At 40.0% G+C, this 17893-nt stretch overlaps 1 protein-coding gene across 2 annotated transcripts in view; it reads right to left on the bottom strand.

Moving 5' to 3' along the window:
• The window catches only part of arhgef18b (Rho/Rac guanine nucleotide exchange factor 18b), a 51213-nt gene extending 33320 nt beyond the window's left edge, over nucleotides 1–17893 (bottom strand). Inside the window, exons 1-9 of one of the 2 annotated variants that reach the window (XM_088005001.1) lie at nucleotides 16640–17893; nucleotides 11441–11589; nucleotides 10077–10693; nucleotides 9296–9446; nucleotides 6758–6884; nucleotides 6609–6666; nucleotides 5627–5704; nucleotides 3754–3862; nucleotides 3250–3439 (exon numbers count right to left, since the gene is read on the bottom strand). In XM_088005001.1, the coding sequence (XP_087861127.1) occupies nucleotides 3250–3439; nucleotides 3754–3862; nucleotides 5627–5704; nucleotides 6609–6666; nucleotides 6758–6884; nucleotides 9296–9446; nucleotides 10077–10693; nucleotides 11441–11589; nucleotides 16640–16940 (1780 nt within the window). In that variant the 5' untranslated portion in view covers nucleotides 16941–17893. The remainder of the gene's footprint in view (nucleotides 1–3249; nucleotides 3440–3753; nucleotides 3863–5626; nucleotides 5705–6608; nucleotides 6667–6757; nucleotides 6885–9295; nucleotides 9447–10076; nucleotides 10694–11440; nucleotides 11590–16639) is intronic. The other variant, XM_088005000.1, reaches the window with a different exon arrangement.

Below are 17893 nucleotides of genomic sequence, written 5' to 3'. Positions count from 1 at the left end.
GTTCTTCACACATCAAGTTGCAGAAAAAGATTAAAGATGTACAATTCTTGCCCAGACACTTATACAACCCTAACATTGCACAGTGCGACAAACAGATGCAACATATAGTGTTAAGTTGGCTGTGATTAGCTGTTAGCCTGTTAGCACCAAAGCGGTAGGATGTGTTAGAAGGTCCGCTAAGAGGAAACAACGGGACTTCATCCACCTGATCCCGCTGTGGCAGCTGCTCCGCTCCAGATACACTCGCGTTGGTCCAAATCAGCCGCATCCGACAAAAAAGTTTAAACTCAGTGAATCACATCCTCCACACGGACCCGACAGCAGCAAGTGTGCTAAGTTATTGTTGGTTTTGTCCAGTTTTAGTGCATCCACTGGGAACAATCTCTGGCACACAAACCACACATTCCACAGGCTGAATCCCCACAGGGCTCGCTTCAAATTAAAGGGACACTCACTTGTTTTCTCACGCCTGCGTGTGTGTTCCAGCATTAATTTTTTAACACCATCACACTCAGCAGTAATGTCTGATTAATGGACAAATGCATCAACGGGATATGCTTTCTTTTTTAATGTCAAAATAACTAATAGCTTCCATCGCCTGTGTGGTTTTCCTGTGCCTTGTGAAATATGCCAGAACACATTTGTTTAATAAACACTCGGCTAAAAACAATCATTCATTACACCACGCTGTGGGACTTATATGCATATCTTGGAAATATTGCAACCAGCAGAAGTTACAAGGTAAACATTTAATTCCAGGCATAAAAGAAACAAGAGCGCAGAACAGCTACTTCTCCATAAGCACCTGCTTACTAAAGTAAAAAAAAAAAAAAAAATCCAGTTTCTCAGTTCACATTAAGTGATGTGAAATGAAGCCAGTAAACCTTGTGTTTTGTGAGAAGCCAGTTGCGCTTCCAGTAAATTCTTTACACAAGAGGCAGAAGTGATCAGTGTCTTTTGGGATTTAAGAAATATTACTTTTTAAGAGAATATATAAAATATTTAGATTCAGATAATTGTTTATTGGCATCCTTTTTAAAGTTGTGAGAAAAATCTTAAAATAGTAACAATGGAGTATTACCATGTTAAATAAAAAATAAATAAAATTTAAAAAAAAAACTGAAAAACCTTTAACATGCAGCGTTTGGCCTGCGGGAGAAATCCTTCATTAAGGAACTATGATTTCAAGTCACAGATTTGTAAATATCTCATAAATCTTATATTAAAATAACAGCAACTCAAGTATTTTTTTTTTTAATAAAAATCTACTTTCTAAGTTTATCTTAAATTTCCAATGATTTTTAAGCAATAATCTAGGGCTTTCTGTTTCCCTGCAGAATACATTTCTTCTTTAAGAACCAGGACTCAGTTGATTGAAATGTGGTACATCTTTGCGACACTGCCTTGAAGCTGTTATTATATGTTCCAACGTCTAAAGGTGAGACAGACCGGACCCAGAAATCACCTGTGAAGTCTAAAAGCCAGGGAAAAGGGTGAGCAACGCTCAGAAACTTTAGGTAAGAAATAATTTCCAAATTAAGAAGAAAAAATTATATTCCAGAGATCTGTTTAGCAGAAAGTTAGAAGAAAGGGTTAGTGTGATAAAGTACACACCAATCAACCATAACACAAAATTAAAAGGCATGACTATGAGCAGGTCACCGATTTGCCACTAATTTAACTTTGCCCACTCAGGACAAAAACCAGTTTATCTGACAGTGTTTTATACAGCATGCCATTAATGTACCTTCCTGGTTCTGTGGGATATGGACTGGGTGGTACTGGGTTTATTTCCATAAAAGCCATTATGTCCCAAATGGCGCCTCTCAGGTCTGTATTAGGACCAGTACTTTTTGCACTTTAATAATTTGGGTCAGAATATTATGAACATATTTCTTCATCTCTATGTTGATGATATAAATGTTTCTCAAGCAGTCCTGGTTGCCTGAATGTTTGTTTTTGTTTTCAGTTGTTTTATCCCAGGCTATTTAAACTTTCATGTCTTATTTTTTAGATAATTAATCTTGTATGCAAGTAGTAAATGAAGTGAATTAACTTTTATTTAACCCTATTTGAGTCATATTGACCACTCAATGGGCTGTTAGATTTGAGATTTACCTATTATAACAAAGATTAATATTTAACTATGAAAAGGGTGTAGTTTAGGTGAAGCCCTCACCTACTATCTCTTCTGTTTTAGGCTGATTGTTTGCAGTCAGCCCCTCTGCGGTCCAGCTGAAGTGAGTGGCTCTACGGTCTCAAAAGGGTTTTAAGGTGCAAATGTCATAATGCCTTTGCAGGTCAGAGAGGCCCCTTCACTGTCCACTTTTAAAGCTCGTCTTAAAACCCATCTATTTTACTTGGCTTTCAACTCCAGCGGGATCTAGTTTTAAATTGTATGTTTTTGTTTTTAAACTGTAAGTTTTTATTTTTTTTATCGTTATGTTGTGTTTTGATGTACAGCACTTTGTATCAGCTGTGGTTGTTTGATAACACTTTATTTGAAGGGGGTTGAATAAGACTGACATGACACTGTCATAAACATGACATATCACATGTCATGAACATGAATAAGCCTTCATGAATATTTATGACTGTTGTCATAAAGCGTCATTCGGTAAATTATGACACTTTTAATACAAAGTTGACATTATTCAAAATGTCTTTGTTATGACAACTTGATATTAACCAAGAAATAATTACTGTTTAAACTTTACCTTTAATAACATAAAGTTACCTAATTTTTAAAGTGCAATCAGTAATACTTTTATAACAATTTTATATCAGTAATGAGTGTTACCAAAAAAATTATTAACATCTGCAGTCCAGGTTTAAAATATTGCAAATTACGTGACAAATCTTACCCCCCTTCAAATAAAGTGATACCGGTTGTTTTAAAGTGCTTTATAAATAAAGTTGGTACGGTATGGTATGGTATGGTATCATGTGCATGTGTGCATTTCTTTAATGAAAAAACATCAGGCCGAGCACTTTAACGTCCATTGCTCATTAAGTTATGGCTGAGTGGCTTAGTGTAAGACATTTCAGGCAGTTTGTGGTGGGTGCGCCCACGTGCTTGGCAGTTTTTTTTCCGTGTGCCCCAGCACACCACTACATTGGTAAATGAGCATGCATGCAGCAGAGCTATAATTGGATGCGAGGTTGTCTGTGAGCGTAGCACCTGCGCACTTGTGTGAGGCGGTGAGCAAGCGTGGGCGCATGTACATCTGTGACTGCGGTGTTACTCACTCATGCACTGCATTCCATGCTTTTTCAGCAGACTCTTGCTGCACAGTGAGCAGGTGGCGGAGCTGGAGAAGGAGCCTGGCACTAAATGATGCCCGTTGCTGCTGCTGCTGCGGGTCCTGCACACTTTCTCTTTCTCTTTGTCCCTCTCCTTCGCCCTCTCCCTCTGCAGCTCTTTTTCTCGGTTCTTACCCTGGAGAGAAAAAAAAAAAAAAAAGAGAGAAGCAAACACACAGGGCGGTTTTTAAATGCAAATGCTGTGTGTTCTCCTTCATCACTGCGCATGCTGCGCGTTTTGCGCGGCCGTGTGTCAGGATATACAATAGGGTTTGTGTAAGAAGATTAAAGTATTGTGAGTGCCACATGCATACAAGTAAAGTGTTTACATGTCAAGATTTGGTTTCATAAACTGAGCTGCTGGACAACAAATAAAACTGACTTGCTGGAATATGTTGATGCATTGAGACCAATGCAGGCCATGCACCACTCATCTGAGGCGTTGTTTACCTTATCTTTATTGAAGGAGCCTGTCACCCTGCTCCTCAGGGAGCTGAGGGTCCTTTTCACCTTTGTTCCTTTCTCAACCTTCTCTGCTCTGTCTTCCTCTTCCTCGTTCCTGGAGAAAGAAGAAAGCATCCTGTGTACAAATCAAAATAAGCCAAAAATCTCTTAACCTGCATGAAATTTAGTTTTCCAGGTGTTTCATTTGATAAGCTAAACAATAAATTGATATGTTTCATACCTTTAATTCTATATTTTTCTAAGTAAATTATTTATGAGGGTGGAATTTATAAATACCCTTTTCCAAAAGATCATCTGAATTAACTGAATTCACATGCTGCAGAGAGTTTTAATTATTCTGAGACAAATCTCAAATGTTTTTCATCTTTTATTGTTACAGATCACAAAATAAGTTAAACCGCAGGCTTTTGACATATTGTACAGTAATGACTGAAACCTTTTGTGGTTAACTGAATTCACATGCTGTAGATATTTTTTTTCTGTGCTTTCTGCAAAATGCCGTTGGCATGCAAGTGAAGTCAAGTCAAAGTTTATTTACGTAGCACATTCAGAACAACCTCATCTGACCAAAGTGCTTCACAACAAAAACACTTTGTTGTGCTTTTGAAAATTTGTCTTGGTTTCGATCGAACTTTTGTGGCTTTTTGTCAGCCTTACTGACCCTGTTGTTTTTCATTTTAAGAGTTCTTGCAAGCTAAAGTTAAAATTGCTGTTGATTATTTATATTACATTTTTCTGTGCGTATTCTGTTCTCATAATCTAGATAAGAAGTATGATGGGACTGGTTGGCTTGCTGTGTCAGTGGCAGAATTGCCTTACTAGACCATGCAGGTTGTTCAAAGAGTTGCAGTTTACTCAGTTTACTTTCTTCAATTAATTTTGCAGCAGGCCATAGCTGGCTCAGGCAGAAAATTAGAACGTTTACAACCATTATAAAAAAGACTAATGTGTCAAGGACAGAGAAAACTAGAACACAGGAAGTGGTGTAACTAGGGAAATGACAGTAACTGCAAACAAAATGAAACAAAAATTATAAATGGAGTGGCCCAGCCAATAAAGATAGAACAAGTTTCGGTAACACTTTGAAGGGGGGTGAATAAGACTGTCATGACACTGTCATAAACATGACATAACACCTGTCATGAACATGAATAAGCCTTCATGAATATTTATGACTGTTGTCATAAAGTGTCATTTGGTAAATTATGACACTTTTAATACAAAGTTGACATTATTCAAAATGTCTTTGTTATGACAACTTGACATTAACCAAGAAATCATTACTGTTTAAACTTTACCTTTAATAACATAAAGTTACCTCATTTTTAAAGTGCAATCATTAATTCTTTTATAACAAATTTATATCAGTAATGATTTCCTGGTTAATGTCAAGTTGTCATAACAAAGACATTTTGAATAATGTCAACTTTGTATTAAAAGTGTCATAATTTACCGAATGACGCTTTATGACAACAGTCATAAATATTCATGAAGACTTATTCATGTTCATGACAGGTGTTATGTCATGTTTATGACAGTGTCATGACAGTGTTATTCACCCCCCTTCAAATAAAGTGTTACCCAAATTTCTTAGTTCAATGAAAATAATTTCAAACCTAAATCTGCCAGGGTTGCGAATAATTTGTATTTGTTTGCTTGAAAGTGTTCATAAAAGGGGAGAAGTTTAAATGATCAATATAATGTTGGACAAAAAGTTTAAGTATCTATTTATTACAAACTTTGCATCCACGGAATTTGCAACATGCGATATTTGAAAATATATTCAGTAACAGACATCGCTTGGAAAGAAAGATACATTGTCATTACCGAATGTGCAATGGTAAACTGTTGCACTTACGCATTGGAGAGGAACTCGTACCAAGTGACACTTCCTGAATCCTTGATGTCTGGACTGCTGTTGTTTCTGTGCTTCGCTCTGTGAAGGACAGTTAGAAAACTTCATGCAGCGAGAGAATCCATTTAAGCAGAACGCAGGTCCAAATATAAACCTCAAATGACTGTAAAGGATGAGCATGTCAAAGCCAGAGTTTATAGGAACAAAAAAAACAAGCACAGTCCGACAGCATGAGCTGATTTATATTGCCGTGAACTTTTAGGAGCCAATCATCTCACTTTCTGTGCTCTGCAGATCCTTCCCAGCCACGGTGACGTACCGTTTGTGACAGTGACCAGGACAGACACATGCAACCCCATGTGCAAAAATCATGCATACACAAATAGTGTAATTTGTAAACACTCCCTGGTGAAGACCCAAACTCTGCCGCCACAGTCTTCATTAGAACAGCAGCTAAAGCGTGCAGGCCTCCCTCTCCTGTTTACTTACCCATAGTACAGCTTTAGCTCCTGCAGAACTTTCTGTACCATCAGCCTAAGACAAATAAAACACTGACACTGAGTGGAGGGGGGAGAGGGAAGAACCAGTCTGCTGGGAACTGACTCTGAAACCGTAAAGTGAAGGACAATCCTCCTTCATCTGGCGCATCCATGAAATCACCAGAGTACAACCATTTATTACATAAAGACACAGTCAGTCAGCAAAGGGGCCATCTTGGCAGCTGAAGGAGCGCGAGCTGTGGGAGGGGGAAACTGCAGACGTCTGAAATGGAGCAGAAATGTCAGGGGAGAATGGGGAAAGCCCCTTTGTTATGTGGGAGTTAGGTAACCGTAACAGGCTATTTACAACTACAGAGCAGAATCTGCATGAACCGCTCAAGAGTTGCAGCGTCTTCCACTCCTTCAAGCTTCATTAAACTCATACTACTGTTACTTCGACAGAATCATATTCTTGGAAAGGTATTCAGCTGCGTTGTTGCACTTACATATGGCTTTGTCCCTCTGATGAGTGCAGGTTTTCTTCTGGGTCAAACTCCTCTGCCACTGCAGAGAAAAAGTCGAATAGATCTACTGTGAAAAGAGGTGAAGCATGAATCAACTAAACATGAAGAAAGTATGTGTTTTTGCCCCCCACCTCCTGCTGCCCTGGCGGCCTGTTTGGAGGTCTGCACGACGCGGGAAATGTGCGCCGCTCGGGAATATTCATCGGTGGCAAGGATGTCCGATCGAGAGTACAGCTGCCTGCCTGGTCCACCGGTGACCTGAAAGAGGAATAAGCGGGCATGGGCGTTGAACGCACATCTGATCTGTTTTACATCCACTTCCCAGTTTACAGCAGGTGCTGTATTGAGATTAATTGTGCTTACAGTGGCCTTTATTAGCTGCTAATCTGCAGAGTATTTAGTCGTTTTTGGGCTCTGTAGCGAGGAAGCTCTCTGTAGTCTGGCACAATGCTCCAAATGAATCATTTCCCTCTAACTGTGGACTTATTTGGTATCAAATCCAGTGTTCCAGTCATCCCTTTTTCCTCTTTTCTCTTAAAAAGTGCATATAATGTTTTATCACAAGGGAGGGTTTTATGGAAAAGCTTTAAATTGAGGAACAAGCCACTAAAACAAGAATTCATTTATAACTATGCCTGGCAATTAACAAAGGCCAAGTGAGTTTTGAAAGGTAATTTAAGACAGGATGCCAGATTACGAGCCAGAAAGCTGGAGGCTCCGAAAGCACAGGGTCTATTAGCTTTTATTAAGTTGCAATTGTATTGTGTAAGATGTGCAAGATGCTGGATGATCTCATTCAGTGAGCTGCTGCATAAAATCCTGTAATAGCACATGGATCTTTGAATGATTGACCCTTTAGGATTTAATGAAACTGATAATATATATATAAAAAAAACTATTTTCAGGGATGATGATGATGATGATGATGATAGGCTGTTTCAGTTTTGTTTCTTTATGTCGAAAAGAAGTGCTAAGATTTTATTTTGAAATAAAAATCTAATAATTATTTTTCAAACTAAAAGAAATTTGAAGATTTTATTTCTCAAAGTGCCGTTACAGTGCCATCACAAAGTACAAAGTATTCACACTCTGTTTCTTTTTCCACATTCTGTCATTTTATAGATTTCTCTAAAATAGATGGTCATGTTTTGTAATTAGGAAACAGCAGCTTGTTTAGAAAGGTGCTTAATTTTGTATTGCTGAAACGCCTCTGACAATATTCACAGCCTCTTGTCTCTCACATGCTTGGCACCACTATTTTTGAGTACTTCTGTCATCATTTCTGAGCTTTCTGCCATGACTTTCAGATGATGGGTTATTGGATTGTGCATGTTGTATATAATCTCTCAGCTCTCTGCAAACATTTCTGTCTCTCCAGGCCAAGCTTTTCATGATCTGGATCTCCTGTCTCAGCTGGATTCTGAGACTCTGTGTCTCCCACACTCCTGGTAAACTCCATTATTTCTGTTTACTTCCTGGTTCCCATCCAATCATGCCACTCATCTGTTTCTGTCTTCCAGACCATCCAAAAGTTTGCAGAGTCAATAGCAGCAGACTTCCACTGTGGGCATCAGACTCAACTAAAACCCAAAACACGTCCAACTTTTCACACTCCAGCCAGATTTTTACAGGACACACAGGATCCAACATGATCCGCCAATGTAAACGCAAGACAAACCGACAGTAAACAGAAAGCTGCTCGAACCAGATTGGTTTTTCATTCTTTCATTTGTTTTATGTACTTCTTAGATCCTTTTTGTGAGTGAAAGATTTTGTTTTGTATATTCCCAAAAGTAGATCATCATCAGTCAGCCATCAGAGTAGATGTTGGTGTCAGGCATTGGAGTGGGAAGCGGCTACATGCGCTGTGTTTTGGGGAAACTGCAGTTGGTGATTTTATCGAGGAACTATGAATTCAACGTGTTTGAATAACAGACAGACAACTTGCTATGAACTGTTCAATACTGTGAGAGCTCTGGTGGAGCCAGCTGCACATTGTCCGAAACAAACAAAAGCGAACCGTCACCGTCCTTCGTCCTGTCGTCTTCTTCATCGTTTTTGCCAGTAGTAACATCCGGCTGTTGACCATATGATGTTTTTTTTACATCATGTGATGTAAAAAAAAAAAAAAAAAAAAAAAAAAAAAAAAGAGTATTTCGATACGGTTGAAAAACCACCTTATCATAGCACAAAAACTTTTTATCGAGAAATGTGTCTCCATTAAGCAAACTTATTTTTGTAATTCCAATTTGCGCATTTTTATGATTATTAGAAACTTAGCTGGTGTGTAGGCAGATTCAGTGTGCAGCAGCTGCATCACAGTTCTGCACAGCGCCCTGTAACAGAGACTGTAAGCCAGGCCTTCTCGCCCAACATCAGTGTCTGACCTCGCAAAAGTAACACGTTCCTAAACCTCGTGTAAACCCTCCCGTGAAGATTTGAAGCTGTTGCAACGGCAAATGATGGGATGATCCTATTTTAAAAGTCTGAAGGTGAAAATGGGATGTTACTAAAACATGAAAGAGGCTAAACTTGAAGTAAATCAAGCAATTTGTAGTGATTCTTTAGGATGTGGACATTTTACTGAAATTCTCACTCGACACTGACGCGAAGAAAGCCTGAGAAGTGTTAATAAAAGTCTTTTGGTTGGTAGCAGAGTGGCTGTTTACCCTCAAACTGAAACCATCTGGCTCATCTCCGGCTCCTGCTGAGAAGCTGTCAGACTGCTGCTGGGAGGAGGACTGGAAAAGACTGCTCTGTTGCTCGTCATCATCGTCTCCATCTTCATCGCTGTCTATGGCTGCGGTGTCCAGACTCAGTCTGAGAGCACAGCGAAGCAAACACAAAATGTCAAATAGAGCGGTTAGATATTTTAATGAGGCTCTCTGCATATTTTTTTTTTAAAAATAAAATATACTATTTAACTTTTACTCAAATGACGCCATAAAAAAATGCTGCAATGGATTAAAGCGAAGGCCTGCATGTGGCTCTTTAGGACGTCAGCAGTGGCTGGTAAAACCAACAGCAATTACAAATAGCAGTTCCTTTTGCAGAATTTCTCAATATTTCTATTTTTAAGCCGTTTCAACACAGTTTTCACAACAGGATGACGCAAATACATTATTTGTTTTTCCCTCACAACCAATAACATAAATAAAATAGTTTTTACCATTTAAGCACATTTTTACAGTTGGTATTTCTGAAGTTAATCAGAACCGTAACCGTCCGTTTGTAGCTTTTGCAGTGCTGGATAAATAATACACAGACATGAGAGTGAAAATAGCTCTGTGGGTTTTAAAGTTTGCTGATCTCTGGCCTAAACTGTCAGAGAGAGAAATCCTCATGTAGCATTAATGCTCACATCTAAGTTCAATTCGTACTCAGAACACAGATTAGTTTGCAATGACTTATTAAGGTGAACTTTTTTCTACCACCTATTGCTCATCTTACCTCCTGCCAGAGTTGAGGGGCGACAGAGGAACCCCCCAGCTGTGCCTCCGAGACGTTGACATGGATCTGACAAAAATTGGAAAGCTGTCCATGTCTGGCTCTCCATCCAGCTCCATTTTGCCCTGGCGCTTTACGTCGTCTAGTTCATCAACCGCTTTCACTGTTTCCAAGGATTCCAGCAGTCCATTTAGATTAACTGTCCAGTTCAGGCTGAGTACAGAGGCAGTGAAGTCATCGCCGTCGGCGACACAACCTGGCAGCGGCTTTGGGCTGAGCTGGGCAGCAGAGTCAGAGGGAGGTTCATCTGCAAATTGCTCAAAGGAAGGAAATGATGTTGCATTGACCTGTAGGAAGTCTGTGGTCAGAGCTGTGGGCTGGTTTTTGGTCTGACTATTTGTGTTTACAGGCTCCTGTAAGTTATCGGTTTGCCGTGCGTTGCTTTCTGGGAGCGCAGAGGTGTCTTTTGACGCTGCAGCCTGTGAGGCCGGCGATTCTACCTGCAGGTCTTTGAAGTACTCTGAGTCCCTGAGGGAGGAACTGAGACCCTGCAGGTCCTCTAGGCTGCTGCCTGCGTCCACACAGGGGCAGTCATAGTCACTGACTACTGAGGATGCATCCTGGACGATAGCAAAGAGAGGAAGGAGACAAAACGATGTGAAAGGGGAGAACAAATTAATGCAATGTTTCACTGTGTCGACGGTGTGTTCAGGGTGACGTTAATCATTAGATTTTCTATGTAGAGAGCAAAAAAAAGCTTGATTTCGGTTACGAAGTCACCTTCCACAGCATTACTGAGCCTTTTGAAAACTTTAAATAGGACTACTTAAAGCTGTTTTTTTTTAATATCAGCTTTATTTTTCATATTCTTTAAAGAGGAAATAAATGATAAACTAATGATTCATACATCTAGGTTGCTCCTGTAGAGTTGCTATGAACCTCTTCCCTGATTAAAGCTCATTCAATTTGCCCTCTGATACAGAGATATTATTTATTTTGTTTTTTATCAACACAATTACATAGCCTGTGAATTTGTTTACAGCAATAAAGTGATTCTGATTGTGATATCGAGCTCTTTTAAGGATGCCATGCTGTCGCTGTTGTGTTGGTGTCTGCAGCATTGAGTCATATCTAGAGAGCACATGAAACATAGCTGCCATCCAGCATGAAGGCAAATTGCTCACCCCTCCTGCACTCAAAGCACATGCTTGCACCAGTAGGTCATTAGTGGCATCTGCTTTGTGAACAGGACACTGAGCAAACTGCAGCAAGCACAAGTTTGCAAAGTTAGCAGATCACCGCTTCAGTTTCTGGAACTTAAGAAACTTGTATGAGCCGGAGAAACTTCGAGGTTAGAGACTCTTTACCTGATCATCACTGGTGTTGTCACCGAATACATCCTCTGTGATGGAGGCCGGTGGTAGTGAGGAGGAAGATCCTTTCCCACTGGGTGCCTGGACGCTCAGCTGGGTACTGGGATTCCCACAGGACCGGCTACATGGCTTGCACTCGGATGCTGGACAACAAAGGCATTGATTTGTTTTTGTTTGTTTTTTTTTGTTGTTGTTGAAAACAAACGTTTCTCTAAAAGTACAGCACAGTCAACGGCTCTCTAGAGAGATAAGGAGCCGGAGGGAAGGCAGACGGCTTGCTGAATGCATCAATCACGCAGCACCTGTGTAATCAGTCTGGACTGTGCTGTGCATGATGGATGAAACGCCCCGCTGCAGACCCCACTCCAGGCTCTTGTTGAAAGCTCCTTTACATTTCCATTACATAAACAGATTCCTCGATTCACATGATGCCGCAAGCCACCGTCACCAATAGCAACTTCTCAGAGGGTCAGTGTTATTTTACATGTCAGTGGTGGTGGAGAGCTCGATTTTATTCCTTTGCTCTGCAGTTTAAGAAGCGGCCCGTCTGTGGTAAATAACGGATCGCGGTGTGCAAAGCATACATTTATATTACAGTCGCCTCTACAAATCAGTGGCAGAGGACAAAAAAGGTCCGTTTTTGACACTGATCAAAGCAGACATGTGGGTGTGTAATCCTGTTGCATTGTATCACGGGTTTCAGCCAATCTGAGGAGGGAGATCTATATTGCAGCTGATTGCATTATCCAGATTTCAAAAGACATTCCTCACTCTTCTTTAAGACCATCATTCAGTTTTAAAGAAGAGTGAATGAGTCATTCAGTCAGAATACTTTTAATCTGTCGAGTATTCTTCACAGTCCTCTGAAGTATTGGTCGCCAACGATTTCCCCTTTTGACCTGCTGGACTGTGATTAAAGTTAAATAGTTGAACACCAATGCATAAAACAATTTTATATTTTTATTTCGATTTTTATTTTATTTATTTATTTATTTATTTAAAACCTTCCACCTACCAAACCACTTTGCGTTTGCCTGTTCCATAAAATCACAGTTAAACTCACAGAATCTTTTTGACTACATGTGAAAAACTATTAATATTTATGAGTCGCCACAAGTCCATCTGTGCTGAAACACATTATCTGGCTCAGTCTTTACTGCAGCAGCAGAATTACTCGTCTTGATACAACGAGCGTCAGGGTGCACCAACTGGTTTTACTGATATAAAAATTCAGCTTGTCTTGTAACAGCAATCAACCACTGTGAAATTGGCAAACACCACCGCACCTGGTGGCAAACTACAAGAAACTTTAAGACCCCCACATCTTTCCTCAGTCATGACATCTATTAATAATCTTAATAAACCTGCTAAAATCAGCAGAGACCTACACTTGAGAACACATCGTACCATTATATGTACGTCTCTCAAACCTTGTGTGTACAACCTTAAAGGGTGAAGTTACTGTTTTAAACTTTATATCATGTTATAATGTTATCCCCTCATCAAAACTTGGACGGCTGTTTTGATTCTTCCACGCATGTTTGAGAAACCCCTGATTCGGACATGGTTACTTGATTGCACTATAAAATGGACAACAGCACGCCTTCAATACACAATGAAAACAACAAGAACAACATTATATATCTATAAATAATTCTAACAAGTTAAAGAAAAGACCATGAAGTCTAATCAGGAATGTTTAAATATAATCATATTGACATTTTTGGCTACCCAGGGGACACATTTCAAGATGTTTTCTAAATGAATTGAGATGTGGGACTTCAGTTTTTTTAATTTATTTATAACTTGGCACTTAAATTCCTTCTAAAAAAAAAAATCTAAAGTTAGACAAATAATTTTCACAGCTTCATCTGTTGCTTGAGTCTAAATTTGTTAGCCTTACAACAGAATTCTTGTAATGTTTCTATTTTTTTGTCATTATAATTTATACATGGTAGACAATTTGGAAAAAACGCAAATACACTGCCCTCGATACACTGCATTGTGTTGGTCTATCAATCAAAATCCCACTAAAACATGGCGAAGTTTGGGGTTGTAATGCCGTAAGCAGGGCGGAGAGTACAAAACGGATTTGCTGCAGCTGTGAGTGAGAGGCTGAAGCTCCCAGTGAAAGAGTGGCTGAACCAAATAAACAGTCCAAGAAAAACAGAGGCCCGGGAGAAACCAAACAGAACATAAAAACCAAGACATAGGAACACCAAACCAAAACACGAATTTACTAAACATACAAAACCGACATGGGGTGACAAGACTGATTTCCAGAGTAACAAATCAAACCAAAGTCTTACAAAGAGGTTCCAGGTTTTCTGGGCGCCCCTGTGCCCTCATTCAAACCGAAAAGAAACAAAAGCTACAAAGAATCGTTTGTTCTGCGCACCAAATTATTCATTTTGATTCCTAAGCTCACGTAGCAAAACGACAGGCCGAGTCTCGCACCCTGTTTTGTTATCGGCCTGCAGAATCCACTGTGGTCTTCCTCCTGACAGCCAGAGATGCTCCTGTGTAAACACACACACTGTAGATACAGTTCTCCATATTACTAAATCATCGGCCGAGGCAGCAGGGGTGGCAGCATCCTCCCCGGAGGGAGAATTAGCCTGTGTCCAAATCCTTCTTGTGTTAAGTGTAAACTCAGAGGAGACTCTGCAGCAGCCGCTCAATGCTGGGCTGCAGAGTCGCTGTGGCCTTTTATGGTTGGCCTTTCATTTCTTCTCAGACATGACAAAACAATGAAACATCAGTGCACTGCTGTGTGTGCACATACACTCAGGTTTAAAATGCTTTTTCTTTTTTTTTTATTAAATCAGACTCAGGTTGTTTTTCAGAGTTTGGCTCCCTGTGAAAAAGGGAGGTCTCACTCTGCAGCAAAAAAAAAAAAAAAAGATTAAAAATGGGTAACTCGTGTAAAAATGTCAACATGTGAAATGTGCTGCAAGCAGCTTGATGCTTTATATGCTCGAAAGTGTGCATGAAGAACTATTTAACACTACTGAAGTAGACTCGGCATAAAACTTAACACAACTGCTTTTATTCATAGTCACTGAACTGTGTGTTCGGTAAACAAGGCATTCGTCATGTATCGTGTTGAACTAAAAGTTGTTTAAACAGGAATCTGTAAGCAATAAACAACTCCAATCACTGGTTGAACAATTTCTGCCAACATACGTTAAGTCATTATAAATTTGAACGCTGCAAAATTATTTACTTTTGAATGTAGACATATGCACCTCAGCAAATTTGAATATAATTTAAAAGTTCATTTACATCAGTAATTCAATTGAAAATGTGAAAACTCAGTGAATTGATTTAATCAAGAGTTTCATGACTATGACTTCAGTCAATTAAATCCCAACATTAAAGTAAATATTACTTTAAGCTAATAGAAAATTATACATTTCAGAAATGCTCCACTACTAAAAGCAAATGTCCGGTGTCTGTGGTTAATATTTAGTTGGGGTTTGTTTTACACGAATTACTGCATCGTTGCAGCGTGGCAGGGAGGTTACGGTGCTTTAGTGGTGTGGGCAAGTAAAAAAAAAAAAAAAAAGATTCATCATCTTCATAAAACTTGTCAGTAGAGGGAAGTATGAAGTGACCTGATGACTTCTGACTTCCTAACACACAGTATGCCAACACTAACAGATGACATTATTCATTTTAAATTCAAGTCATGTTATTTTAACAGAAAATCAGTGGCTAAATGAAACTGAGCTCTGTGCCGCAGCCGCTCCACTCTTCCTCCAGACTCTGAGATCCTGGTTTGCAACTAAAAGGCAAAATTCACCTTCATCTGAAAAGAGCACCGAGCAATAGTCCATCGCCTCTTTCTTTTAGCTTCTGATATTCTCTCTGGTTTAGAAGTGGCTAAAAACAAACAGCTGCAACAGCTGTGACCCAATATGTCTTCTTGTTGTGACTCTTCACCGACTCTGGCCTCAGTCCATGCGTTGCGAATCTCTTCCTAACTCTAAGATGACTTTTTTTATATAATCCTCTTGAATCTGTGCCACACTTTTTCCTTCCGCTCAACTTTGCAATAAAGTACATGGATAAAGCTCTCTGTAGAGCCTTACCCATGATTATGAGGGCCACATCATGACTTTAACAGAACATATATGTGTTAAACACCCTTTTTTTTAATCAGTTTTATGTAATATTAAATTTTTTTGGGAAACTTAGTTTTGAGCTTTATTCATCTGAAAGCCGTAATCATCAAAATCTACACATGAGATGTTTTAGCAGAATAAAATGCCTAAATCGCCTCCTACACTTCATCAAAAAACCCCATATTTTGATGTCCTTTTTTTCCTTAAAGGGGATGTTCAGCAAAAGATGTGGAAGGAAATAAAAGCACATGTTTACCCACACAGTTCGGTGCTACTGAGCGCTACATGATAATCACAAGAGGAACCCAGGCCACGGTCAGGTGATTTAATTTAGTCAGGCTGCACATGTCGAGCCGTTTCCCACAGATGTATGGTTCACAAATGGTGACGCTTTCAGTTCAGGTCATTCTGACGAGACAAGAACAAAGCCCCAGACGTCAAGCATGTTTTTAGACTGCCCTTTCTGGGACAGCGTGAACGAGTTTTAGGTTGTGGTGACCAACACGAGTTAAGTAGAAGCGAGGTTCATTTCTCATGGTGCACGACGGATGCTGCTTGCAGATAAAAAAAAACTAAAAAAAACAGAGGTGTCAGATCAGAGCGTGAAGCGCACATCAAAAACAGCCGTCCTCATCTTTTTGATCAGAAAATTCATTGCCGTTTGAAAGAGCCAAGCTGCACAGAAGCGAAAGGGAAGCACGAGCAAGAACAGGGGCTGCTGCGTGTGTTGCAGAGCACCTTGGACGTTGACCACAAAAGGTCAAACGCAGCTCTGCAGACACAAGGTGGCACTTCACAGACGAATAATCAGTTTCTGTTTTGATTGAACAATGCATTTCGGCACTCTCGCTGTTCAACAAAATGCACTCTTCACTCTTTCACCAACTTTGTTCTGAAAGACTCCAACCGTCATTCACCGCAAACCACAATCAGGTCACAATGGCATTCAGCATGTCACGTTAAAAGAACTGAATGGGGCTCAGAGGAGAAAAGCGAGACAGTTTCCACCGGCTCGAGTGGGCCACAGACGGCTTGACACTAAAGCTGAACCTGGAAGCAAGATTACCTCTCTTGAAGGACCATCTCTTCATCCAGAGCTTGGAGAAAGACGGCCAGGAGTGGTTAAGAGGAGAGTCAGCCATCGGAGCAGAGCAGAGGCCAGCTTGAACTGGAGTTTGATCACACTGGTGCTGTGGCACCCAGTGCGAGGAGGAGGGAAGCTGAGTGGAGGGAGGGGAGTCAGAAGGCTGGGGATTACCTCCAGCAGCAACACAGAAGAACTGCACAGCAAAAAAATGTTCAAAGAGAAACGACAGTGGGAGTACTGGAGTTGAAAAACGCAAGTGAGAATTCCTAAAAACTGTCATCTGCTGCTCTTTTTCTTAGAAGTTTTTCATTCCTTTAGTTTTTTTTTTGTTGTTTTTTTTTAATCAGCATACAAGTATATGAAACAATTTAGACAAAATAAATGCTGATTATTATAATTAGAGCCGACAGCAGAGAGAGTAACAAAAAAAGGAAAAGGGGAAATGCATAAAAGTTCACCAGATAGTTAGACGCAAGTTAAATTATTAAAATGGCGCTTCTGACTCCACAGAGCGGCTCACATATGTGCCTGGTTTTGGGAAATAGGGCAGATACAAAAAAAAGAGAAGGAAGTGGATGCAATGACAGCAACAGAGCAATGAAACTGTTTCTTTTTGACTCACAGAAGAACACGCCAACACGTCTGCTCTGAAATAATTATAAATGTTTTAAGGGACTTACTGTACACAAAAAAGGACACAGTTTGTCAATTCTTGCAGCAGTTTCGGTTTAATCTTAGCACAACTGGAGCCACAATAAAGTAGATCGCAGTGCATATAGTTCACGACTTCCCCGAGTGTTTTGCATTTGAGAAAAATAGAACACAGGCACAAAGACGGACGACATAGACACCACTGCCTTGTTTGGAGGTGGATTAGAACAAGACTGTGTTTCACACAGAGCATCAGCACAGAAAAACAAGCCGTTACTGAGGAGGATTTTACTTGAGAACCGGCAGAAGTTTCTGCTAAAACGAACCAGTCTCTACTCACATTGGGTGAAACAGAGGCGACTTCTCATCAGTTCTTGTCCTTAAAGGTGGAAAAAAAAAAGCTCCGACAAAGAGGACTAAAATCCTTCGAGCTTGAGTGTGAGTGTGTTCCTCTGGTTCTCAGACTGAGAGTAAAAAGACAACCAACTGCTTCCTCTTTTCCCCTGTCATTCTGTGCAGCTCAGACGAATAGTTTCACACATCACTACAGCTGTGAAACAAGTGATGGCAGCTGACACTCTA

This window comes from Poecilia mexicana, unplaced genomic scaffold, assembly GCF_051168715.1.
Source record: "Poecilia mexicana isolate PSO_F unplaced genomic scaffold, ASM5116871v1 scaffold_4, whole genome shotgun sequence".
Taxonomy (NCBI): domain Eukaryota; kingdom Metazoa; phylum Chordata; class Actinopteri; order Cyprinodontiformes; family Poeciliidae; genus Poecilia; species Poecilia mexicana.
Note: the sequence above shows the minus strand (reverse complement) of the source record. Positions and strands in the feature narration are given on the sequence as shown.